Source organism: Papio anubis, chromosome 19, assembly GCF_008728515.1.
Source record: "Papio anubis isolate 15944 chromosome 19, Panubis1.0, whole genome shotgun sequence".
NCBI lineage: Eukaryota > Metazoa > Chordata > Mammalia > Primates > Cercopithecidae > Papio > Papio anubis.
The window spans coordinates 1,692,030-1,718,689 of record NC_044994.1 but is presented as its reverse complement, the minus strand read 5'-3'; the positions used below and the strand labels follow the sequence as shown (position 1 = coordinate 1,718,689).

Sequence of the window (26,660 nt, the reverse complement as noted above, 5' to 3'; positions counted from 1 at the left end):
GGTTTTCAATATTTGTTTTCTCACTTTATACGAATTAATATTTGGACGTATTTTATTTTAGGAGAAGCAGACAAACAGAAAGCCAAGGGCAAAAAAAAGCAGTGGTGGCGGCCTTGGGTTGATCATGCTTCCAGTAGGTTTTCTCGATCCTCTTACAACCTTATCAACTCTAACCCTTATATCCTTGACCAGAATTCAGGCGTTCCCATGACCCATGTGTTCCATACATGGTTTGATCCTTGTGACTTGATAGAGGGTCGGAGTGTAGGAAAATTTCAATGTCAGTGGGTCTTTGAGCCTGAGGTCCAATTCTTCCAGGGACGTCAGCACAAACATTCCTGTGCTGGCTGAAGAAAGCCAAACGTGTGGCTTATAGACTCTAGAGCACAACTTCTGGGCTCAGCAAGGGAAGAAGAATTGAATATTATATTGTCCAATTCTGAGGTCTAGAGCCCTATTCACGTGCATATTTTATGGCTAAATACCCTTACTACAAATGAGCTTGAGCTCCACCTTGGACTCTGATGTAAGGATAGTCATTCTATTCAAAGTGTCAGTGACCCTCTCTGTAAGGCACGAGGCATGGATGCCAGTGAGCCTCCCCTCCCGTCATTCCCACAGCTTTGATTTTATTTGCATTTGAGGATTTTTGGCAATTTATTAAATAGAAAAATGAGGGATAACTTAAAATGCACTCACTTTCTTACTTCGCCTCCTCCCCAGTTTCAAAAAGGTACTCCAAATTCCAATGCCCAAATGCGGCACAACCTTCAAGCCTCCTGATGCTCAGAGATGACCAATGAACAGCAAAAACCAGAAAACGATTTTTAAAAGCAGATCCTGATAGCTACATAGAATGCAATGTGTTTCCCTCCTGATCATAGAGATGAATGAGGAATTCTGGAGCTTGGTGGCTATATTTGCTCTGCTTAGCAAAGGAAATATCACTATAGGTCAATGGCATTATAGTGGAATGACCGATTCCAATCCAGTCCTCTTTACATTTCTTAGAATATTGAATAATTATTATTTTGCAAGTCACATATAATGTCTTCTTCAGTCTTTTATATCTCACACGATGTCTCCATACTTGTAGCTAATCTAATCGGACAAGGAATATCACTGAGACAAATAACATCACACAGTTGTAGGAGTGAATCTACTAGGAGGATATTTAGAATCACTAGGAAATCAAATAAATTAGAACTTCTTCCCATACCTAATTATTGGCTTCACATAGATCTGACATTGGCTTTCTCTCCCAAGACATAATTTTCTAAATTAGAAGGCTGGTTTAATGAAGCAATATTTGAAATTTGCTTGGCATATCTGGATGTAATCAAATTTAATTCTAAATATTGAATTTCAACATTATGACAAAAAAAAAAAGAAAAACACAAGATTATAAAGAGTTTTATTTAATTTTCTCCCCAAGTCCAAAGACAAAAGATTCCATTCCGAGTCCAATGTGACTCTTATTTACTGTTCAGGGCATGACGGTCACGCTAACAATCTGGTAATGCAGTTCACAAGATGCCTGTTTCTATCAAGTCACAAGTAAACTGTGCTTGTCTTTATGTTTTTAAAGGGCCTCTGCTAGTTTAGAGAGACCTATCCATTTCAAGATTGTGTCATATTGGATGTTTTTTCACTTCACCTGGGGTAAATTCCCACTGCAGTCATTGTGGTTGCCTTTCCTTTCCTCATCTAAAAATTGCATTTGCAAAGGAATTGGATATGGTCTTTGATAGCTATCTTACAAGTTGTAATAATTCAAAGAACTTCCTATGAAGGTTGTTGATTTTAGATTTTCTGGTTCATTTCACCCTCATTATATCAAGTTCTTGAAGATTGATGTTAAACTAAATGTGCCTTGTTACAAAACCTTATGATGCAATAATGCAGAAATGTGTGTAATTCATAGTTTGGAATCCTTCAGACTGTGGCGTTAAATTTTTTGCTGCAAAATATATTTCTTTTTACAAGCAAATGAAGAATGAAAGGGAAAGAATGTGTGCTTTATTGTTGTGTCTATGATGAGTTCCAGAATTTATCTTTAGATCTGGAAGTACTTTGTTTGAAGCCCTTAATTTGATCTTTTGAGTTACTGGGTTTTCAAACAACGATTTCTTAGAGAAGCCAAGTGCAAGAATTAGTGTAGTTGGATACACATGTGTAAGTCTATTGACAATACAAAAATGTTGCTATGTTCTTGATGTTATTGGTAAGCAGTGAAGATCTTAGCATGGTCTGTACAGGGACAAATCTCCTACTTCCATACCTATGTACACACATAAGATTGCATTATTGCTGTTCAATGATACCTTCCATTCCAATGCTGTGTTTCAATACTGGTTCAGTACTGCCTCAGTTAATACCAAACTTCATCTTATTGATAATTATCTGAAACAGAGGGCCAAGTTCTGAGGATAAAAGTGGTGGAATTTAAAAAGTTAATTTCAAACTTAATAATTTAGCAGTAACATCAACATCCATGATATGTATGTGGACTGGTGCAGTCAGGTCTGAGCTAACAAACAAGTGTATAAGAGCTTTTCTACTATTTAACAGATGGCATGAATGAAAATATGCTCTTATTTTCCTAGTTTCATTTCAATAACATTTTATAAGGAAATAAGAGACTTTTTTACGTTTTCTTTTTTATTATGGGATAATTCTACTAGTTCACATAAATATTGGTGGTTTCTTTTTTTTTTTTTTTTTTTGAGGCGGAATCTGGCTCTGTCACTCCAGGCTGGAGTGCAATGGCGATCTCGGCTCACTACAGCTCCAGCTTCCTGGGTTCATGCCATTCTCCTGCCTCAGCCTCCTGAGTAGCTGGGATTACAGGTGCCTGCCACCGCGCCTGGCTAATTTTTTGTATTTTTAGTAGAGACAGGGTTTCACCGTGTTAACGAGGATGGTCTCTATCTTCTGACCTCGTGATCCGCCCACCTCGGCCTCCCAAAGTGCTGGGATTACAGGCGTGACCCAAGCCCAGCCAATATTGGTGGTTTCTAATGATAAAACCAGTGTTACAACTGCTTGAGATGAAAACCTTTTGAACTTGTCCAGATGAATAAAAGTTATTGAAGGTATGATTGAATACAATTTAAGCTAATGTTGATTTTGGAACTTATAATGAGGGTAAAATGCTCAATCTTATAATTGTCTGTGTTTTTCCCAAACAACCACGTGATGTAGAGTCCACGTCACTTTCCTGCGAATCTCTCGGCTTATGTGAAGGCATTACTTTAATGGTCTTTTTCACTGTCAAATGTAATGCTGTAACTTTGGTTTGTTCTTGCTTATTCTCACTTGTGTTGTATTGCATTTATTTCTTAAGGCCTGGACCCAGTACTCTGGGCCTGGTTCTTTCTTCAAAATGAAAAAAACAAATGACAGTGCTTCTGTTCAAGGATATAAGGCCCAATTCACCCACTCTGTATCTTCATGAATGGAGGCTTCAGATTCTTCTGAAATCGTGGGCAAAATTACTTAACTTTTGGCCATGTGAAGTGATATTCAAGCAACTAATTTTAAACAAGCCAAGGTTTTCCATTACCTTAAAATGTATAGGCCCAAAAGATAACTTAAGATATCACAATATGTCATCCAAAAGATACCTGAGCATTTGAAAACCTGAATATAATTTGAAAATATGTTTTCCTGCAATGATGGAACATTACTTGTAGAATCAGAAATGTATATGCTGGGCCTCTTTTCTCTGATAGACTTAAAATAATGATCAAACTGATAAAGATTTAATTTATTAAATTTCCTTAAATCTCTGTACGTTGTAGTTTTCTCTGCTCCCAACTCTTGACACAGGCATTATGTTCTTGCAGGGAAAGCATCAGACAAGGCAAAGACGATCCATACTGTTTGTGCTTTGTGTCTTATGGTCAGTAGAGTGCTCCTCAAATTTCAGAAAGCTGCTGGGGAGTTCCTTGTTGACCAGAAGCCTCGCAGTTGTAAACCCTATGGACCCTGTCTGCCATTTTCAGTCTGTCTCAGGGCTATGACACGTAGAAGCAGCCAGAGCGCTGTTGTTGGTGTTTTTGTTGTTACTGTCGTTGTTGTTGTGTTGTATTATTTTGTTTTCAATGTTACCTGCCCATTTCGTCCTCATGGCAGTGTGTGGGTGTTTTTTTTGTTTGTTTGTTTTTTGAAATGTCTTGTCATGTATGTTTTGTCCCTTGTGTTACATGTGGAGAAGTCAGGTCTGCACAGTATAAAGTGAAGGAGGAGGTTGGTGACACTGACCTTGGTCCTGAATCGTCCTGATTGGCTTATCTGCAACGGTTTGGGCCCATTCAGACAAAGCCTGATCCTCCACCTCACTTTGGCCTTGTCTAAAGACCAAAATTGCTGAATTTTGAAATGATAGTGTTCAGTTATTTTGGTCATCAAGGTAACAAAACTGGTTACTGCAGAGTTGATCTGCTTCATCTATGTAAAATTTACAATGAAGAAGGGAGAACATACCAGAACCACCCTGTAGTGGCCAATTCTCTTATATGGCAAAGACAAGGCCTCATACTCTGTAGACCCAACATGCCAACACCACGTAGCATTAGCCGAAGATGAGTTCTCTTCATCTCGTGTGTTTTCCTCTCTGCCAACATCTCTCGTTCTGGTTCTCTTATGGACAATTTGTGTATCTTTAGGGGACATTTCATTAATAAGCCCCCAATTTCCTTATATGTCTTTCAAGAAATAAGTGAATATTTTGTTTCACTTAGTGGTCAGGAGTGGAGATTATTATTTGTTTGAAACGGATAGTGAAGAGGAGGAAGAGGAAGAATTAAAGAAGGAAGATGAAGAGCCTCCACGAAGGTCAGCATTCCAGGTAATTATGGGGAAAATCATTCCTTTACTAGTTGGAAGAGCTTTTCTTATTGACAGACCTTGATTGCAGGCCTAGGACGCCTACTGTCATATTCATATGTCATAGCTCCCCCGAAACTTCTGATTTACATCTGCCGTTCTTTATTTCTAATGAAATTATAATGATGCCTGCTCCCAGCAACACCGTAATTAGTGTCAAGTAAGAACCGTGTGCAGGCCAGGTTTTCATTCACTTGCACTGAAACAGTTTCTGATACTATAAACAAAAAATAAAGCTTCGTTGGGTGAACTCAACATTTTTCTTGCAAGCAGGAAGTGAAAAAGATTTCTCTGGCATTGCTTTGGATTGCTTGGACTTACATTTCAATATGTGAGATAGGCGATAAAACAAAATCCTTTCTTTGTTTTGGAGCAAATGATCATTTAAATATTGCTTCAAAGTTTGAAAACCATTTCATATGTATTGCTAAAGATTTGAGAATATATTGAACTAGTAATAAAAATACGTGGCACAGTTCTGGTTTCTTCAGCTTAGCTACCTTTCTGTTTTAGAACCTGCTGTCCCATTCTCAGCTATAGCTCACCAGCCTAATGTAGCATATTGAGTGAATGTGAATCAATGCTTGTTAAAGATGAGGCTTTGTCATTAGAGTTACGTATAGAATGAAAATTGGTCTGTGTTTCTTTTATCAATCAACTACATACTAGGGCTGTTATTTCCCATTTGTTTTCCTATGAGGCACATAGAATGATGTCCATCAAGCCACATGATATGCCCATGATAAGGTCGTCAGTTTTTTGCCCAGGCCTTCTCAAGTGGGTGGGGCCCATCCATGCTTTGTTTTCCCAGTGACATTGAAAAACTGAATTCTCCGTAGAGACACCTTGGTCTCATGCTTGCTTTCTTCCCCCATTGCTTCGTGTCTGTTTCTTCATGATCGAGTTTTTGCACATGTTTCCAACAGGCTTATACTAATGACTTAACTCATTTATTTTTATTCGAAAGAGTTTTATTCTAACCACCACTCATCATGCAGCCAAGGAGAGAACATGAACAACTTCACTATGTTGGATGGATTACATGCAATGATTGACTATTTTCTTTATTCCTAATTTACAAGCAGAGCACATTTTATTCCAGCTTCAGTGACTGGCACCTTTTAACCTAGTTGGTGTCACAGTAGAGACGGATTCATACTGACATCATATATTAAATTACTAGTTTTTGTTTTTTTCTACTAATTACTCTTGCTTTGTCCTTCTTTGTAGAGAGCTATTGGGAAGTTTGCATCAGCCATTTTAGCCTTGCCAAAGTCTGTCATTAAACTTCCCAAAACTATTCTTCAGTATTTAATCAGAGCTGCAAAGGTATTTGATGTTTTACTGATGTGTAGTGTGTGACTCTCTGCTCTGTAGAACTGTAGAGAAATATACCTTTATTGCCCTATCTCTGCATTTTCTCGGTTCTATAGATGGTACCATGAAGGAATTACAGGAACGTAAAATATTAGAAAAAGTTTTCCAAAACAAGTTCTTAGAAGCCAAAGTTCTTATTATTTGACTCTTGTTCTTAAGTGGACACCAGAGACTATCGAAAAGTAGAAAGAGAAAATGCAGATACAGATAGACTTTCCATCCTCCTCATGGTGTTGCCTAAGTCACATCTCATTTTAAAAGGGGCACATCTGGTTGCATGCATCAGTTCTGATGAGTAAAAAAGGTGATAATTTTTCTCAGAAAGCTGGTAAAATTCTGGATAAGTTAATAAAAGATGTCTTTTATTCTATCTCTCTTTCGAGTCCCTTTCAGTCTCTATCTTCCAGTTTCTGCACTCGGTACAGCCAGCTTCTCCCTGGGCTGATCCAGCCAGTGCAGTCTGCGGGCTCCTCACTACCACAGATCCGTGCTAGGGCTTTTGATTATACTGTCAAAAGTTATTTGTTGATTAATCTAATGCACAATTGAAGTTACTCAGCTACCTATGCTGTAGTCACTTCGTTACGGAAAAACATTAATAATGAATTCCTATTCTTACATTTTATAGAAAGCCCTTTCTCCCGAACTCAGTCAGGGGCAGCCACTAAAATGCTTTGGTCTGTATGTCCCTCCACTGCTAACCAAGCAGTTCGATAGTGACATAGACCAGTGCTTCACACATTTCACCCTGGGATCTTAATTTAAATGCAGGTTCTGATTCAGCAGATCCTATGGGACCTCACATTGTGCATTTCCCTCAAGCTCTCATGGGAAGCACAACCGTGGCTGGGCCTTGAGTAGCAGCATCCACACCTCCAGGTTCCTTCTGCTTTTAAAATGCCAGGATCCTGTTTTTTAGTGTAGTATTTACCATTTCTGCTTCCCCCAAATTCTTTTCCTTTTCTTTTCTATGACTACCATATGACTTTCCCAATTCATCTTTAAGAATTTATTTAAATAAAATATAACAATGTAATTATCCCCCATCTTAGTTTCTTTTTTAAAAAATTATCTTACAGACAACATAAAGAAGGTGCTAGACCACACCTGAATCAAAGGACAGATGATGAAACTTCACCAGTTTCAGTTAAGGATCTCCACTCTGATAAAGCTCTCCCTGTCTTAAAGAATAAATGCATTTTCGCATAAGTTGTTAGTAAAACGAATCCTATTTTCCCCTGATATATATAGTAAAATTTAAGATAAAGTCAGGAACGCATGCTACTGGTAGCAGCTCTTTAGAGAGCTCAAAGGTCTTTCATGTAAATTTCCATATACTTTTCTACTACTGGTTCGTGGAGCTTGTGTCTGATTTTCCAGAGAGGCCCATCCAGCTGGTTGACAGGTGCAGCTGCAAAGTAAGAATTGGGAAGTTCTGGCTGGGCACAGTGGCTTACGCCTGTAATCCCAGCACTTTGGGAGGCCAAGGTGGGCGGAGGTCAGGAGATCAAGACCATCCTGGCTAACACAGTGAAACCCTGTCTTTACTAAAACTACAAAAAATTAGCCGGGTGTGGTGGCAGGCACCTGTAGTCCCAGCTGCTCAGGAGGCTGAGGCAGGAGAATGGCAGGAACTGGGAGGTAGAGGTTGCAGTGAGCCGAGATGACGCCACTGCACTCCAGCCTGGGCGACAGAGCGAGACTCCATCTCAAAAAAAAAAAAAGAATTGGGAAGTTCGGTAAAAGCCTTCCATTTCTTGACTCAGTAAGGAATGGGACGTTTCCCCTCCTCTTCATTGTCAACATTTTTCTGACCCTCTTAATAATTCCTGGAACTGTAAAATGTTTCTATTTCAAAACATCAAAGTTAAGATAATTTACCTACAAATAAAGAATTACCCTATGACTCCCTCCTCTCTCCGCTTTCCCGGTTTGCATACCTTGATTCTCATGGCAGTGAGGCAGCACTGACATGCTTCTTCTTTAGGGGTCCTTTGTTGAGCCAGGAGTGCCCTTTTATAAACCAAAATGTTAATGGCACCCACCCGTTCCACAAGCCTTCTTCCATTCCACCCTTCACATCCCTTTTCCTCTCTCCTTTTCCTCCCAGTTTCCTTTTTCTTCAGAGAAAAAGAATTCCTCCAACTTGTGCGCCTCTTACATTTACAAATCCTCAATTACTTTTTTGTTTTCTATTTTTGGGATTCGTGCATCATCTAAAAACAATATTGTGATAACACTTTTTAAAGGAAATGTCACCATATGTTGCTCTTAAACCTGAAAATTTCTTATGTTCAATAATCAGATTACTTTAAAGCAACCAATATTGTGCTGAGACAAGTTTGCTTATTAATGTACTGTAACTCAAAGATCTTGATAGAATTCCCAATTAACATAGCCCATAAACATCTACCAAAAATTCCTTTCTTCAGTCCTCCTGAAAATTCCAGTTCATCTTCCCATTGTTTAAGATATGCTTTTGGCATAAAATAGAATAATTTTTTGCTTCCTGGAATTTGTTATTCAGAAATAATACAGATGTTGCATTTGTTTTAATTTCTCATAAAATTCAGATTTCTACCAGTGAGAAAAAAAGAAACAGTTTGTCTATTATAGTAACCTATGACCCTTCCGTTTCCATATATGGAAAAGTTGAATCTCTCTTTACTTTCTACTGACTTCACAATGCCACTGATTTGCTTATGCTGTGTTTTTCAAAGATTTCAGAAATCTGAAAATAATATAGAATAAGATCTGGGTTTACAGAGCTCCCAGAAAACATTTATTTAACTTTATCATCATGATGAAAAACCCAGCTTCCCTGAGACCCCAGTGTGTTTGTGGTGCATGAGAAGCATGCCTGCTTGACTTCATGTTGCTATATGGCTGACTGTTTCTATCAAGGTTTTCTTTTTGTTCTTTCTGCATGATTTGGGAGACTCTTGGTGGGGGGCTGTTCACAATTGCTCTTTCCTGGTTATCGGTTATAATATATTAATGCAGCTGTTTTCAGCTCTTGAATGAAAATGACAAAAGGCAACCAAAAGCCCCACAGGTTTTCTTTAATGCTATTCTGGAATAACTCCTTAACCTTAATGTCATATTTTTTTTTCTCGCAAAGTACTAATCATTCTCCAAACCGCTTTCTCAAGTCGCTGGTAATAGCTGTTATTCAGGAGGAAGAGTATCAAATGCACAAAACTATTTTCCCAAAGTAAAGAAGACTATTAAAGATGTTACTTTGTTTTGACTCAAAGTTTATTTGTGATGGGAGAAACTACTGATACTGAATGAGGCTTCCAGCTTATACCTATTGTGGACAGTGCAAAAGTATCAGTAATAAGTATCACAAATGGTGGTGAGATGTAGGGACTTGGGAGAAATGATGGTTTGTATGGTATACTCACAGTTTATCTCATGATATCTGTGATACCAGATGAAATATATTACTACAACATCTGTTGTCTTTTTCTAAAACAAATTGAATCTCATGATAATAATAATAGCACAGGGATGTTTAGTTTGTGTTGGGAGGAAAAAATATTTCAAAAGTCAGGAAGCTTGGTGTAGGTCCCTTTTTTTATTTCTAATTATTAAAAGGCCAGAAAATAATTGAACTTTCTCCCTTCAGTTTGTTTATCAAGCCTGGATTACTGATCCTAAAACAGCACTCCGACAGAGACACAAAGAGAAAAAAAGGTCTGCAAGAGAAGAACGGAAACGAAGGCGGAAAGGATCCAAGGAGGGTGAGTGTGGGTGGATGGCTGCGGTGAGTGTGGGTGGGTGGCTGCGGTGGGTGTGGCAGGTTTCAGGCTGTGCTCCCCAGCCTTGTCTGCAAAGGACAGAAACTTCTGAGGGATTAAGATTTTTAAATTTTAAAGAACACCAAGAGTTTCAATTTGTCCTTAACTGGTCATTTCTGACACTTGGAATAAATTAAAGCACAAAGTTAGTGTGTGTATATATATATATATATTCTTAAGTAGGAAAAAAGGAGAGGTGCAAATGAAACCCAAAAAAAGTAGAAGAAAACTAATTTTTTACATGGATATTAACTAATAAAAAAAAAGAAATACTACAGGACATGACCTGATCATTAAGTTAAAAATTGTTCTTAGAAAAAGCTAAGGCCGGGCGCGGTGGCTCATGCCTATAATTCCAGCACTTTGGGAGGCCAAGGCGGGCGGATAAAGAGGTCAGGAAATCGAGACCATCCTGGCTAACATGGTGAAACCTTGTCTCTACTAAAAATGCAAAAAATTAGCTGGGCGTGGTGGCGGGCACCTGTAGTCCCAGCTACTCAGGAGGCTGAGGCAAGAGAATGGCATGAACCCAGGAGGCGGAGCTTGCAGTGAGCCAAGATTGCACCACTGTACTCCAGCCTGGGCGACAGAGCGAGACTTTGTCTAAAAAATAAATAAATTAAAAGTAAAAAAACAATAAGAAAGATGAAACTTTGGCAATTTAATCCAGAAAAAAGCAAAAGCACACTTAAACAATACTCAGAAACAAGCAAACAAAAGGAACATATTCAGCATTCTACCAATATATTTGAAAACATGATATCAACATATCTCTAAGGGTAAAAATATTTCAAACTATAACAAAAAACATCAAAAGTGAAGTTGAAGTGCAGGTGGTTCACTCAGGAGCAATACTTTATTATATCTATCAGACTAAATATGAGTATTCTGTGTATGTTAAGAACTGCTAGAAATCAAGAAAAGAAAAATTCAGTCAATGAGAGGGTATGAAAAACAATTCACAGACCAGAAAACAAAAATGACCAAAAGGTGCTCAGTCTCACTGTAATACAAGAAATACAAATGAAATATTTTGACATACTGTTTTCTTAACCCATTAGATTGACAGGAAAATAAACACTGGATAATGTTGGGAGCTGGCAGGAAACCATGAGTTGTGTTGTGAAGCAGCATATCTACTTTGAAGAGTTCTGTGTCATTACCTCCTAAAAGCTCAGATGTTACATATCATACTACAGATCAGTCCCACGCCTAGGTGTTTGGCTTAGCCTATAGCCGTACTTGCACATGTGTACAAACACACATGTCTAAGAGTATTCATCAGACACTATTTGTGAATAACAAAAAATTTGGAAACATCCTAAATGCCCATATGAAGAAGAAGAGTTAAATAAATCATGTTACCAGTATATTATGGAATGTTACTCAGTTCTTTAAAAATAAGGTGGATAGCTTTGAGCTGGTATGAAGAACAATTCCTGACACATTATTCAGTGAGAAACAACACATTGCAAATGGCACACACATTATGAAATCATGAAACAAATGAAGTCAGAGTAGTACCTCAAGACAGTATTTTGCATTTTTAATGGGTGCATATAATAGCTTATGCATGCAAGAGAAAGATCAGGAGGAATATTCATTCACCTTATTAGTAACAGCCGTTACTAATCTTCTTTAGAAAGTGGAGATTAAGTGGCATGATTAAAGATAAGGCTCATCTGTTGTATTTTGTTTCTTTTTCTTTTTTTTTTTTTTTTTTTTGAGACAGCGTCTCGCTGTGTCACAAAGGCTGGAGTGCAGTGGTGTGATCTTGGCTCACTGCAAACTCTGCCTCCCGGGTTCAAGCGATTCTCCTGCCTCAGCCTCCTGAGTAGCTGGGACCAGGCACACACCACCACACCTAGCAATATTTGTATTTTTAGTAGAGACAGGGTTTCACCGTGTTAACCAGGATGGTCTTGATCTCCTGACCTCGTGATCTGCCCACATCGACCTCCCACAGTGCTGGGATTACAGGAGTGAGCCACCGCGCCCGGCCTATTTCTTTTTTTAATAAGTTCATTCTCTACAAATTACTCTTGCATTTTCATTACCAATGTCATGAACATTTCTCCAATTATTTATAAAATCATATCATTCTTTCTTAATAGCTGCAAAATATTCTATAGTGCAGACATGCATACTTTATTCGATCCTCCCACCCATAATGGACATAAAGTTGCTTCTGGATTTTTGCCACAATGAACAATGCCATAATAGATATCATTGCACAAACATTTATATGTCGTAATACCAATGTGTGTGTTTAAATGCTTAGCAAAGGTTAGGAAGAACATGCATTTTCCACAGAACAGATTCTCAAAAGTGGGATGACTGATTCAGAGTGCGTCTGTTTTCACTTCAATAGATATTTTCTGAAAGGTTTTAGTACTTTGCCCTCCTCCATGTGAGGGACAAGAGTGTCCAGTTTCCTCTAGCCTCACACCACAGGATTTTACTGCTGTTTTTATCATTTTTCTTTCTAAGGATGACAAATGGCTTTTCTTTTCATTTGAATGTAGTTGAATTCTTAACTAATTAAACTGAGCATTTTTATTTCACATTTTGTTGGTGATTTTTTCTTTTCAAGTCTAAGATTTAAACTTTTAGCATTTTCCTGCATTGTTCTGTCAGGTTGTTTGTTCTTATCCATTCATGCTATTTATATGTCAGGCTTCTTATCCCTTTTTTCTTTTTTTTTTTATTATTTCATTACTGTCTTAATTGTCTGGCTTCCCTCTGGACTGGGAGCTCAGTGAGGATTCTGACCAGTAACTTACACAAAAGGCGCTCTATACATATTCTATTCGCTGACTAAATGAATAAGGACTTTCCAACTGTGTTTCTGAGTTTTACAGATGGGAAAACTAAGGCCAAAGGGTATGAGTGGGGCTCACACAGCTAAGTCTAAAGGGAAACTGGAAGCAGCAACCACCTCTGCACCTCATCTGGTCCAGGAGGGGTTCAGGACTTGGGCCACCAAACTCTAGGGACTGTCCCTCAGGCGCAATTGCAGCTGCTCCTAGACTACGCCAGCCTCTGCCAGAGACCAGCTGTGAGGGTGTGGGCAGAGACAGGAACAGCAGAGGCCAGTGGAGGGAGTGGGGACAGGGCCAAGGGAGCTCTTGGGCTTGATTCACAAGGCCTGAGTCAGTCTGTGTGTGTGTGTGTGTGTGTGTAATGGGAGTGGGGCTAAGAAAATCGGTATCTTCCAGGAAGGAGTGTCTTGTTCCCCCCAGTGGAACCTTCAGGAGCTGCTGCTCTCAGCCACAGGAAGTAGACCATATAAATATGGAATAAATACATGACCAGGGAGAGAGGCAAAATGTTGGAAAGCACACCCCAGACCAGCTGGGTCTCTACTACCAAGACCCCAGGCTCAGGCCATCAATCACCCCAGGAGAAGGGATCCCGACCCCCACCAGGACCCAGTGAGAGGTAGACAGCACGAATGCTGAAGGAGCACCAAGGGGCCAGGTGAGGGAAGGGACAGACTGGAGTACCGGGACAACCAAAGCCACCTCATGCAAGAACAAGTTTCTATTCCCAAACCAACCCCATCTCCATCAATACTCAGCTCCCTTCTGCCCCCATGCCTTCCCTCTGCTCAACAGAGCTGGAGGCAGGAGGGCGACTCAGTTTGCCAGACATGCTGCTGCAGGGAGGCTAGCAAGGGACACAAAACCTTTGATGTTGCCACTCCTTCTCAAGGAATGCTCCTGCCCTCACAACACCCCCAAGAAACACCCAGGCCGTGGAAGCACAGAGCAAAAAGCTTCATGTTCTGGGGGCCTTATCTGGAGCTTCTAGTCCAGGGCCTCTGTCTGCAGCCCTCAACCTACATCAGTCGGGCAGCAGGCGACCCAGCTCCACCTCATCGAGCCGGTTGGTGGCCATGATGTGCTCCAGCTGCTGCCGGTAAGGTGCCAAGTTCTGCATGAAGTGGGGCACCCGGGTATTATCCAGCACACCATGAGGCCGCAGGTGGTCCACATACTCACAGGACCCCTTGCCCAATGAGGTCAGCAGCGGGAAATCGATGGTCTGGCGATGTCGCAGAATGCTCACGATGCCGTCCAGGTACACCTGGCCCTGCCGGAAACAACCTGGCAGCGAGGATTCTGTGTGGCCGCGCTGGGCGCGCACGCAGTGCTCGCGGCGCACGTCGGCGTCCTGCACGTAGCGCGCCACGTCCTGGCCGAGCTGGCGGAAGGACGTGCGCAGAGCGCGGCGAAGCGTGTAGCAGAACGACGGCGTGGGGTAGCGGGAGCAGCGCAGCGCAGCGCGGGAAGAGCCGCTGGCGGAACAGCACGCTGTGCAGGCTGGCCAGGTGCCCCTTGTGGGGTTCTGCGGCCGCAGCCCGTACCGCAGCCGGCCCCACGCGTTGTGCCACGGCTGGCGCGCGTCGTTCACGCCCCGCAGGTAGTGAATGTCTGTGGGGAAGGCGAGGGGAGGCAGCGCTGGGTGGGGCGTTCGGGGACCCGCCTGCGAGCGCAGCCCTGGCTCTGCTCCACTGGGCCGGGGCTCAGGCCGAGACACTTCGATCCTCATGCTCCCGAACTCAGGTTTGCACACAAGCTCTCCCGGCCCCACGCAGCGTGAAGCCCCTCCTCCGGTGGACTCGCACCCAGGGATCCACAGCGGCTCACATACATGAATCCTCTCCCACCCATCCGCCCCCCACCCTTCACCCACGCACCCACACACGTGCACGAACTCTCCCGAACTGACGTTGCCCCCAGCCCGCCCGGGCACAAGAATACGTATACCTCCCTGCCCAACATCCTGGGTGTCCATATCATTTTGAACACTCAGCTGATGCCCCCGGCAAAAACCACCTCTTGCCCAGAGCAACAGGATTCTCGAGGAAGAGGGACAGACGGATAGAAATAGTGGTTAGTGCCCTGCACACTCCTGCCCAGCCTGGCCAGTCCCCACCTAAACCAGGCGCCGTGTGTCCTCAAGCCAAGTCCATTCCCAGGATCTGGCCTTCCATCCACCCTGAAGGGTTGGCCTGGTGAGACCCTGAGGGTTCTCCCTCTGGCCTGTCAGGGCCTCACCAGCCTTGCCCCCACTGTCGAGGGAAGTCGGAGAGGAAGTGGACAGAAAAAAATATATCCGAAAGGACCAAGAGATGAGGGTGCGCCCAGAGCGTTGGCGGGCATGTTCTGGCCCACCTTTGTGAGCCAGAGGGCGGAGGTGGCTGCTCAGGAAGGGAAAGCCCAGACCTCAGGAGGGAAGGGGGAGAAACAAAAAGGGGAGTTACTCGGGCCCCTCCTTCCCACCCCTCCCAGCTCCCAGGCCCCTTTCATGCCGACCCATCCGCCGGATACCCATACCCTGACCTATTTCATGCCGCAGCATGCCCTCCAACCAGTACTGGCGGGCTCCGGTCAGGTTGATCGCCAATGTGGGCCGGCTGTTGTCCACTGTCATCACTGCCTGGGACAGCAGGTCTTCACTCAGCTGCGCCACAGTCTCCTCGACGCAGCCCTTCTTCCGCATGTCTTTGCACACAATGGACCATATTTGGCACTTGTGAGCAGCTGCTTCCCAGTGACAGCCTCAAAGTGTTCATAGGTTCCAGACTTCTCCAGAACAGCTCAGTGATGCCAACTGCCTGATGGATGAACTATCCAGAGGCCTCGCAGTACTTCTCAAGCACAGGCGTGGACATGGGCTCCTGGTACTCGAAGGGTGAATTGTAGGTGTAATGGGACTGGAAGAAGTTGTCTCGCTCACGGTCCGTATTGGTTGGCCGCAGGGCCACCAACATGCAGGGGCTCTTGCTGGCACTATGGCCTGCATCCCTTTGAGTCTTAGCAACGTGAGGCAGGGAGGCTGCAGGCCACAGGGTGCACCCACCTGGGTTCTGTCCCCATCCAGGTAGAGGCCATCCCAGGGTGCCATGTACCCGCCGGCCAGTACTATTTACAGAGTAGGTGCTCTCACTGCGACGCATGTGGCCACAGTGGCCCAGGTGCATTTGTGAGAAGGGCTGCTGCTCAGTCTGGGGCTGCAGTGCTGGGGGGACTGCCAGAGCCAGGGGCTGAGACCAGGGGTACAGCGGTGGCCCATCTTGGTCTGAGGGCTTCAGCCTATGGCGCAGGGATGGGAGGCTGGTAGGCAGACTGGGGGGTGCCTGGTCATACCCCTGAGCCCCCGAGTCCAGCACCATTCTGTCTTGGGGGTCACATCCAGCTGGGTCATTCCAATCCCCCACACTGTTGACCTCTGGGGATATAAAGAGCATGTGGAGACCAGCATGAGTGGGTGTGACCAGAGGACCAGCAGGCCCTGTACTCCACATTGCCTCTGCTGGGCCGTTGGTGGGCCCAGACTCTGCTACCTGGGGTCTGACTGGCTGCAACGTCCATTGCCTCCAGCAGACTCACCCAAGTATGCCCGGCTAAGGGAAAGCACTTTGTTTTCGTTTTTGTGTTTTGAGACAGAGGCTTGCTCTGTCGCCCAAGGTGGAGTGCAGTGCAATAATCATAGCGCCTTGCAGCCTCCAACTTCCGGCTTCAAGCGATCCTCCCACCTCAGCCTCCCAAAGTGCTGGAATTAAACGCATAAACCACCGCACCCAGCCGAAAGCAAGAGTTTTAAACACCCATCTAGATGGTGGTTACTGGAATCCTCTCAGCCTGAGCTCCTGAAGGCAAGGACTGAGCCCCTTACTCATGATTCTAATCTCTGGTCAGCACTCAATCTGGGAGGTGGTTCAGTGCAGCCACAGCTGCCTGGGCTGATTAGGTAGGTGAGAAGGCCTCAGGGGCTGGCTTCTGCCTATGGCATCTTCTCATAGCCACCCCTGTCCACCCACCTGGCTTTACCCACATCCTCCTGCCCATTTGGCCTCAGTCAGTTTGAATGTCTGAAGGCCCCATGCTTATGCCAGTGCCCCCAGAATGCCCTCTCTCCTCTGAGCCATCTGTTGAAATCCAAATTAGAATCTGCTTTTGGGGGGCAGAGGGAAGTTTCAGCAAATCCAAGCCGATCTCTGGCATGTTCCCTATCTGAGGGATCTTTCCAGTGGTCGTCCAAGGCCAGTGTCAGGGTGCTCACCCCACCTCCGTTCCAGGACTCAGTCCAATCCCGTCTGCCCCCAGAGACTGCCTGGAGAGGCTCCAGCTGCCGAGCTCCCTTGCCTGCTTAGCAACTCACTTCCAGCATTTCTCCTCTCTCCTACATCCTCAATCTCTTCCTCTCTACTGGAGTCTTTCCATCAGCATAAACACATGCTGTTATTTCTCCATCTTAAAAAACAAAACAAAACCCTCACTAGAACCCACACTCCTCCAGCTACAGCCCCGCTGCATCTCCCTCCATCTGCTCCTATTGCAGCACATACCTCAAGTCGTCTATACCCAGTCTCTAGTTCCTTCTTCCCCGTTCTCTCAAATCCACTCCAATTAGCCTTCTGTTCCTGGCTCTCCATCCAAATTGATCTGATCAAGGTCACCAATGACCAGCAATGACCTTCATATCGATCAGCACCCGATACGGTTAATCACTACATCTTGAAAGCCAGGCGCGGTGGCTCACACCTGTAATCCCAGCACTTTGGGAGGCTGAGGTGGGCAGATCACCTGAGGTCGGGAGTTCGAGACCAGCCTGACAAACATGGAGAAACCCCATCTCTACTGAAAATACAAAATTAACTGGGTGTGGTGGTGCATGCCTGCAATCCCAGCTACTCGGGAGGCTGAGGTAGGAGAATCACTTGAACCTGGGAGGTGGAGGTTGTGATGAGCCAAGATCGTGCCTTTGCACTCCAGCCTGGGCAACAAGAGCGAAATTCCGTCTCAAAAAAAAAAAAAAAAAAAAAAATCACTGCATCCTGGAAACATGCTGTCCACTTGGTTTTCCAAACACACTCGAGCTTAGTTCTCCCCCTGCCTCGCTGGTCATCCCTATCTCCCTGACCCTTAACACTGTGATGTCCAGGACTTGTCTATGGAAACTTCTCCATTTATGTTCACTCCCTAGGTGTTCTCATCCACTCTCGTGGCTTTAAATACATTAGCTCAGACTTCTTCCATAAACTTTAGACCAGTCTGCCAATGTCAGTGCAATTTGTGATTATCCCATTTTTGTATATTTCAGATATTTTTTCCAACCCAAGGCTTATATTTTGATTTAGTTTATGATATATGCAATCTAAGCAATTATTGTTTTTTTTCTTGTGTCAAATTTCCCCTTGCGGTTTCTAGGTTTCCATCTTGCTTTTAAGAAGTCTCTTAGCCAGGCGCGGTGGCTCACACCTGTAATCCCAGCACTTTGGGAGGCTGAGGCAGGTGGATCACGTGAGGTCAGGAGTTCAAGACCAGCCTGGCCAATATGGTGAAACCCTGTCTCTACTAAAAATACAAAAAATTTGCTGGACGTGGTGGCAGACGCCTGTAATCCCAGCTACTCGGGAGGCTGAGGCAGGAGAATCACTTGAACCCGGGTGGTGGAGGTTGCAGTGAGCTGAGACCATACCACTGTACTCCAGCCTGGTGACAGAGTGAGACTTTGCCTCCGAAAAAAAAGAAAAGAAAGAAAAGAAAGTCTCTCCTCCCAGATATGATGTGGATGTTTCCCAGACTTTCTATTAATTTTACTTACCTCTGAATTTTTTTTTTTTTTTTTTTTTTTTTTGAGACTGAGCCTTGCTCTGTCGCCAGGCTGGAATGCAATGGCACAAAATCAGCTCACTGCAACCTCCGCCTCCCGGGTTCAAGTGATTCTCTTGCCTCTGCCTCCTAAGTAGCTGGGACTACAGGTGCCCGCCATCACTCCTGGCTAGTTTTTTGTATTTTAATAGAGATGGGGTTTCACCATGTTGGCCAGGATGGTCTGGATCTCCTGACCTCGTGATCCACCCACCTCGGCCTCCCACAATGCTGGGATTACAGGCATGAGCCACCGCACCTGGCTACATCTTAAATTTTTATTCTATGAAGTAGAGATCTAATTTGTTCACTTTTAGATGGATACACAATTATGTTATTCCAATTTATTAAGATGACTCATCCTTTTCCTACTGGATTTAAATGCTTCATTTGTCAGTGTTAGCCTCCCATTTCTTCTTGGGTATGTTTTCAGACTCTCTTTTGGTCTTCCCTTGTATTGTCTCACTCTGGGCCAGTGCCACATACTATTAAGTCTAGTAGCTATAGAGTTTGTTTTAATTTTTAGTGAGGCAAACTCCTCTCACTACCTTTTTTTTTCAAAATTGTGTTTGCTGTTCTCAGACATTTTCCTTCTGGAATGTTTCAGTCAGTTATAAAAATTTGTTCTTTGGTCATCTGGAAAATAGCTCCTTGCTCTGTGTCATGAAGATTATTTATTGTATGCAGCACTCTTAACCTACCAACCAAAGACAGCAATAATTTAAAGATACTCTTTTAATGAATATTTACTCAGCACTTTCTTGGTAGGAGGCATCATGTCTTCCAGATAGATGAAGCACGTGGATCCCATTCTTCTGAAGTGCCAGCTGTTGTCATATGTGCCTCATGTATACTGTAGTAACTAATTCGATCCTTGCAACAGCACAGGGTCATTTTATTATCCCTGCTCTACAGAGGAGCAAATAAGGTCCCAGAGATTGAAGCAACTTGCCTGAGGTCACACAGCCATTCAGTGAGTAGTGGCTCTGGAATTCCCACCAGACTAATTTGTTCTAAAGCCTTTCATTGTAACTGGTAGGCAAGATAAGTATAGGGAAAAAATTCCTAATGATATCAAAACTGCCAAGTTCCATTTTAAGAAGTAGAGATAAAATAGTGTGGGACCTGAGGGAGAAAGGATTTCTTGTAGGCAAGCATGGCTTCAGAGAATGCTCCCTGAAGAAGGGAGTGTTTGCGCACAGCCTGACATTCTAGCAGAAGAAAGCCAGCCCATGCACAAAAAATAAAGAGCAGGGTAGCTTAGCTGGTCAAGGCCAGATGTGGAGCAACAGTAGTAAAGAGGATAGCAAAAAATAAGTTTGAGAAGATTCTTGGAGTCAGATCATGAATGACCTTAGATAGGGTTACCAGATAAAATGCAGGAAACTGAGCCAGGAGCTGTGGCTCACGCCTGTAATTTCAGCAACTTGGGACTCTGCGGTAGAAGGATCACTTGAGACCAGCAGTTTGAGACCAGCCTGGGCAACATCTCTAAAAAGATTTTTTCTTAATATAGTCAGGTGTGGTGTTGTACACTTGTAGTCCTAGCTACTTGGAAGGCTGAGGAGGCAGGATCACTTGGGCCCTGGAGGTCAAGGCTGCAGTGAGCTATGATCACACCATTGCAGTCCAACCTGGGCAACAGAGCAAGACCTGACTCTCATATATATATATATACACACACACACACACACACAGAGGCAGAATATATATATAGGACATATATATATTAGAGATATATATACACACAGAGAGAGAATATATATAGGACATATATATTCTCTACATATTTCCTGGGCTTCATGTGTGTGTATATATATGTGTATATTCATATATACATATATATACATGTATATCCTCTATATATGAAGCCCCATTTGAGTTTTTAACATAACAAACAATGTTTAGCTTAAGTATAATCTGGACATATTTCATGGAACATACTTATACTTTAAAAATACAAAGATTTAAAATATATACCTCAAACTTCACATCATTATTTGAAAATTCTCAAGAGGCACTCCCTCAGAGCAACAGTATGAGCAACATGCCCTATCAGATGACAGCATCAACACCAAATTATAAATGTTCTAGCCTCATCCCTGGGTCTATTTTGTGTCTCCTAAACTGATTTTTTCATTTTACTTTCTCATCTACCTGTTATCCTGTTATATTTCATATGTAGCCATAAACCACCTTATATCCTTTTTGTAAAAAGGTTTATTTGGAATCAATCACTGGTACCCAAATAAATAAAATTAAAACCTCAAAAAAAATGAAGATTTCTTAAAGAACTAAACACAGAACTACCCTTCAATCTGGCAGTCCCACTACTACATACATATTCAAAGGGAAGAAAATTATTGTATCCAAAAGGTACCTGCACTCACATGTTTATTGCAGCACTATTCACAGTAGCATAAATATGTAATCAACCTAACTGTCCATCAACGGAGGACTGGAAAAAGAAAATGTGATATATGTGTATGTCTTGGAATACTACTTAGCCATAAAAATGAATGAAGTCATATCTTCTGCAGCAACGTGGATGGAGCTGGAGTTCATTATCCTAATGAAATAATGCAGAAACAGAAAGTCAAATACCTCATGTTCTCACTTATCAGTGGGAGCTAAACAGTGGGTACACATGGGCATCCGGAGGGAGGGCAGTCATAGACAGTGGAGATAATCAAATGCAGGAGAGTTGGGGAGAGGGGAGTTGAGGGTTGGAAAATTACCTGTTGGTACAATGTTTGCCGTTTGGTGATGGGCACACCAGAATCCCAGACTTTACCATGACACAATTTGTGCTTGTAAGGAATCTCCTAAATATATGTTTACATTTTCTGAAATTTAAAATTTCTTGTTTATCTTACATTCAAATTTAACTGGCTATCCTGCACTTTTACTTGCTAGATCATTTTAGCCTTAAATAAGAGGATATGAAATGAAATGAAATCCTATAATGTCATTTTAAGATATGACAAACATTTTCTATAAAGAACCTCATAGCAAATATATTTATTTATTTATTTAAGACAAGGTCTCACTCTTTTGCCCAGATTGGAGTGTAGTGGCACAATCATGGTTCCCAGGTTCAAGCAATCCTCCCACCCTCAGCCTCTCAAATAGCTGGGACTACAGGTGCGTGCCACCACACCCAGCTAATATTTTGATTTTCTGTAGAGACAAGGTCTCACTATGTTGCCCAGGCTAGTCTCAAACTCCTGGGCTCAGGCTATCCTCTCTCCTCAGCCTCCCAAAGTGCTGGGGCTATAGGCATGAGCCTCTGCACCTGGCGTTGATAGCAAATATTTTAAGGTTTACTATTCATGAAGTCTGTGTGCAACTCAAATCTACCATTATAGGGAAAAAGCAGCTATAGACAATATACAGACAAATGGGCATGACTGTTAAATTCGAATTTCACATAATTTTCACATGCACCAAATATTATTCTCCTTTAGATTTTTCAACTATTAAAAATATAAAAGCCATTCTGAACTCACAGGCCATTTGACAATAGTCAGCCCACCAGTACTGGCCAGTACCACCAGTGAATGTAGTTTACACGTCCTTGGTTTACATAATTTTTATGCTGGCATGGAGTAAAATAATCTAAGAGCTATGAATTCGAGCAAATTTTCCCGAGGAACTGTTAAAATAGACAGAATGTCCTGGAGTTAATTATAAAATTCCTTTTAATCTAGAAGAGTAACACTGGCATTTAATTCATCCTAAATGGAATTTAACTCATCTTTATTGAACACACTTGGCAGGTCCCGTGGACTGGGAAGATCGGGAGGATGAACCAATCAAAAAGAAATCTGATGGACCAGGTAACAAAATAAAGATAAATATGAGCAGAAATAATCATATCCCTTGGAATCTCATCTCCACTGAAATTGCAAAATGACCTTTTTTTTTTTTTTTTTTTTTTTTTGAGACGGAGTCTCGCTCTGTCGCCCAGGCTGGAGTGCAGTGACGCGATCTGGGCTCACTGCAAGCTCCGCCTCCCGGGTTCATGCCATTCTCCTGCCTCAGCCTCCCAAGTAGCTGGGACTACAGACGCGGCCACCATGCCCAGCTAGTTTTTTGAAGATTTTAGTAGAGACGGGGTTTCACCGTGTTGGCCAGGATGGTCTCGATCTCCTGATCTCGTGATCCGCCCGCCTCGGCCTCCCAAAGTGCTGGGATTACAGGCATGAGTCATCGCGCCCAGCCACAAAATGACTCTTAAAAGTAGGTCTGGACTTTACGCAGTTGGATAAAATGTTGAATTAGTTTCAGTTTGTAAATTCCTTTATGCAAGCATCTATGAAAGAGGCTTTTAGGGAGCAAATTCTTAATGTCCCATGGAAGCCGTCAGAATGGAGGCACACACGAAAAGTACCGGCAATTATTTTTAAAAAACACAGAAAGGAGGAGGTAAATGAGAGGTAAGTAGGACTGGGGAAATTAGAGATACACTAGAAGGTTAGGGCCAAACTCTTCATTTTAGGAGAGGAAAACCAGGCTCAGTGAGTTGGTGACTTGTTCTGGATTTCACAGGTAAGAGTCAGGGAGAGAACCCGTGTCTTCTAACTCCCAATCCAGCCACAGTGCCATCTGGGCTCCTCATAGTATGATTTGGAGGAAGGTATCTTTATGCAGGAAGGAAAAAAGGCAAAAGCCTCCAAATGAAATGAACTCGATGCTCTCTAGCCCTTTCTAGTCATGCCATTTCTTCGTCTGCTTTGGAGGTCTGCTTTGGAGCGCCTGTGCAGTTGTGTATCAGCAGACCAGGCGTCAGGCTCTTTGTGTCCCCACACAAATGCTTCCAAGCCTGCCCTCTGCTGGCATGAAAGGAGACTTACTGAAGGCCACCTAATGCCCTCCACTGTGCCAGTCCTCAAACCCAGACTTCCAGTTCTAGGTAATTGGACACACATACATGTGGACCTGGACACTCTTATTGCTGCAAAGCTTCACACCGTAACAGCAGCCAACACTTCAGATCACGTGTCTTGTTTCTCAGGCACTTTTTCGAGAGTTTGGAGTATATTAACTAGTTTAACCCTCTCAAAACAGGGAACTGAGGCAGAGAGAGATTAACCAGCTTAATCTCTTAGTTGTATTAACCAACCCTATGTAACTACTAAAGAGTGGAGTTGGGATTTGAACCCAAGGAGTCTGAATGTAGAGTGTGTGCTCTTAACCACTGTGTCCTCCTGCCCCTGTAGTTAAACTCGAGTCCTCACTTTCCCTGTTGGTGAGTCGTCACCCAGGTTCACAAAGCACACGTCACTCACGTCCCCAGTGCAGCGGCTGCAGCCTTACCATCAGGCCTACCATAGCAAAACCATGCAGTAATAATGTTCATCTTCATCCTTTCTAAGAAAACTATTGTGAAAATGAGAAAAATACGTGTTGAAAATATAAGGAGCTGGTAAAGTTCATTGATGGGTGTAACTCCCAGCCTTTCATCCTCCAGAGCCAAGCTTCCCCTTTGTGTCTACACAGAGCAGCTAGAGGCTGGATCCGAACGAGTGTGAGAAATACATACCTTGCTTGAGATTTTGTAGAGGATGTGCGGAGGGGTGGAGAGGGAAACGTCGGTGCTCGTGGCATCTCCTCTTCAGTGGCCACAGCGACTCACTTCATTCAGCTTCGAGCAGCGGCCGTTCTCTTCCTGTGCCTCCTCGTCAGCAAAAGATACCCTCTCCTTTCCTTGCTTCCTAAACATACCTCATGGAAGACTGTTAGGTGTGACACAGTTTCAAGGAGGTTTAGGCGTTGCCAAGGTAGTGACAGCACAGGCGGGAAACATTCTCACACAGAATATCAGATGTCACTATATGCAGATATTGTGTAAGGAAGCTAGAGAAAATGTCATGAAGAAAATCAGAAAGAAGAGAAAATATAGTTGCTATTCAGTAACTGGAAGCTGACCATCATAAAGCTCTTCATCCTCGTCGTCTTGCCCTCGAGTGGGCTGAGGAGGAGGAGGAAGGAGAGGGGTTGCTTTTGCTGTCTCGGGTGGCAGACGCAGAAAAGGTGGAGGAGAGAAGGTGGAAGGGGAAGCGGGAGACGCAGGCACGTTTGATGTAATTTTACTGAAAACAATCCACGCAGTTCAAACCCATGTTGTTCAGGGTCAGCTCATAGGGAGCTGCTCTGCCTGCTATTTCCACTAAAGATTACAAGTTCTATCCTGATGTGGTCTGCCACTGCATGTGTGCAAAGCCCCACGAGAGCTTCCTGCATGGCAGCTCTCCTCTGTGCGTGATGAGTATCTGAGTCACATGCCTTTTAGATGCACAGGGCAAGAGCCAGGTCCAATTTTTGGTAAAACATTGCTGTTCTGCACAAAAGCAAAATCAATGGTATTTTGTTCCTTTAGCATCTTGTTGCTTTTCTTTCTCCTAGACAATATCATCAAGAGGATATTTAATATTTTGAAATTTACCTGGGTCCTATTTCTGGCAACAGTGGACAGTTTCACCACTTGGCTTAACTCCATTTCAAGGGAGCATATTGATATATCTACAGTTCTGAGAATTGAGCGATGCATGCTGACCAGAGAAATTAAGAAGGTAATACTGCTGGTGTAATTCTTTTTGCTCCTTCCCACATTAAGAAGACGTTAAAAGTCAATGTCCAAAACTCCAGGTAGGATAAGACAAAGCCCTTTCTTTCCAGGCAATTGTTGCATAACCCCTTCGCTTTTCTGTATATTTAAATCTATTCCACACTAAGAAATAAAATAATTAAATGTGCTTGCACGTGCACCACATACACGCGTGCACACACACACACACACATACATCACAGAAGGGCAACTTTATTCATCCTATCCCTCCCCTCACCACAGTTTGCAGGTGTACAGACATTGCCTTGTTCTGTATCCGTATAGTTAATAAATAATTATAGTTTTAGTCTGGAAAGTGTAGAAAGTGGTGTTTTTTTTTTCTCCCTCCCGAACACTGAAGTCTGGAAAGTTTGATCTGAAACTTTTTTATAAGAAAACATAGGACATATGCAGAACAACAAAATATATGGTTTAAAGATTGTATTTAAAAATAATAGTTCATTTCTTGAAAAGTTGCTATGATTTAGCAAAATTATCTACCTATAAGAAGACACTTACTTAGATCTACCTAGTAATGTTGGAAACCACTTATGAAATGAGTCGACGTCAATCCCCACTTGCCTAGCATGGTCCTAATCCTTATCCAGGCATGCTTGGGTATGAAAAGCTGTCTGCGCTGAGAAATGCCGGGTGGCTGTACAGGCAGGCGCCTCCATAGGAACGGTGGCAATGTCTCGTTCTCCTCAGGGCAACGTTCCGACTCGGGAGAGCATCCACATGTACTATCAGAACCACATCATGAACCTTTCCAGAGAGTCGGGACTGGACACCATTGACGAGCGACCCGGAGCTGCTTCAGGTGCACAGACAGCCCACAGGATGGATAGTTTAGATTCACATGACAGTATCTCCAGGTATTTCACTTTCTAACAATGGGTTTACTTTTGACAAAGGTAAATGAGGTGAATGTCATCAAATATAAGAAATGAATGTGTGAGGTGAAAGTTAATCAAAACCATGCATGGACCCCCACCCTCTTCCAGCTGTCACCATCTGTACAACAACTATAAGGAACATTGTCCTTGCCTAGAAGGAACCAGATAAAAGCTGGTATCAATAAGACACTATTAGCTATATCTGTATGACCCAAAGGCACAGTATAGAGATTTCCAAGCTGGAGGCAAGGAAGAATGATCCCTCACAACCCCAAAGTTACTGTTTGTGTCAAGGGTTACATCTTTATTGCCTTTCAAGATAGCTGAGCCATGAAGTGTCTTTTGCATTAGGGTCTTCTACTTCTGTTGCTATCTTTGATCTTTCCCTTCAGAATTGTTACCTTAAGGTTTGTAATAAAAA

General features: G+C 43.0%; 1 protein-coding gene and 1 pseudogene across 3 annotated transcripts in view; one reads left to right on the top strand and one right to left on the bottom strand.

Moving 5' to 3' along the window:
* The window catches only part of PIEZO2 (piezo type mechanosensitive ion channel component 2), a 460,524-nt gene that overhangs the window by 394,646 nt on the left and 39,218 nt on the right, over positions 1-26,660 (top strand). For 2 of the 3 annotated variants that reach the window (XM_031658679.1, XM_031658680.1), the window contains 6 exons: positions 62-133; positions 4,746-4,852; positions 9,899-10,013; positions 22,513-22,572; positions 25,142-25,308; positions 26,052-26,218. In XM_031658679.1, coding sequence (XP_031514539.1) covers positions 62-133; positions 4,746-4,852; positions 9,899-10,013; positions 22,513-22,572; positions 25,142-25,308; positions 26,052-26,218 — 688 coding nt within the window. Of the gene's footprint in view, positions 1-61; positions 134-4,745; positions 4,853-6,120; positions 6,220-9,898; positions 10,014-22,512; positions 22,573-25,141; positions 25,309-26,051; positions 26,219-26,660 lie in introns of all 3 variants that reach the window. The other variant, XM_031658678.1, reaches the window with a different exon arrangement.
* LOC101015230 lies at positions 13,917-16,258 on the bottom strand (annotated as a pseudogene).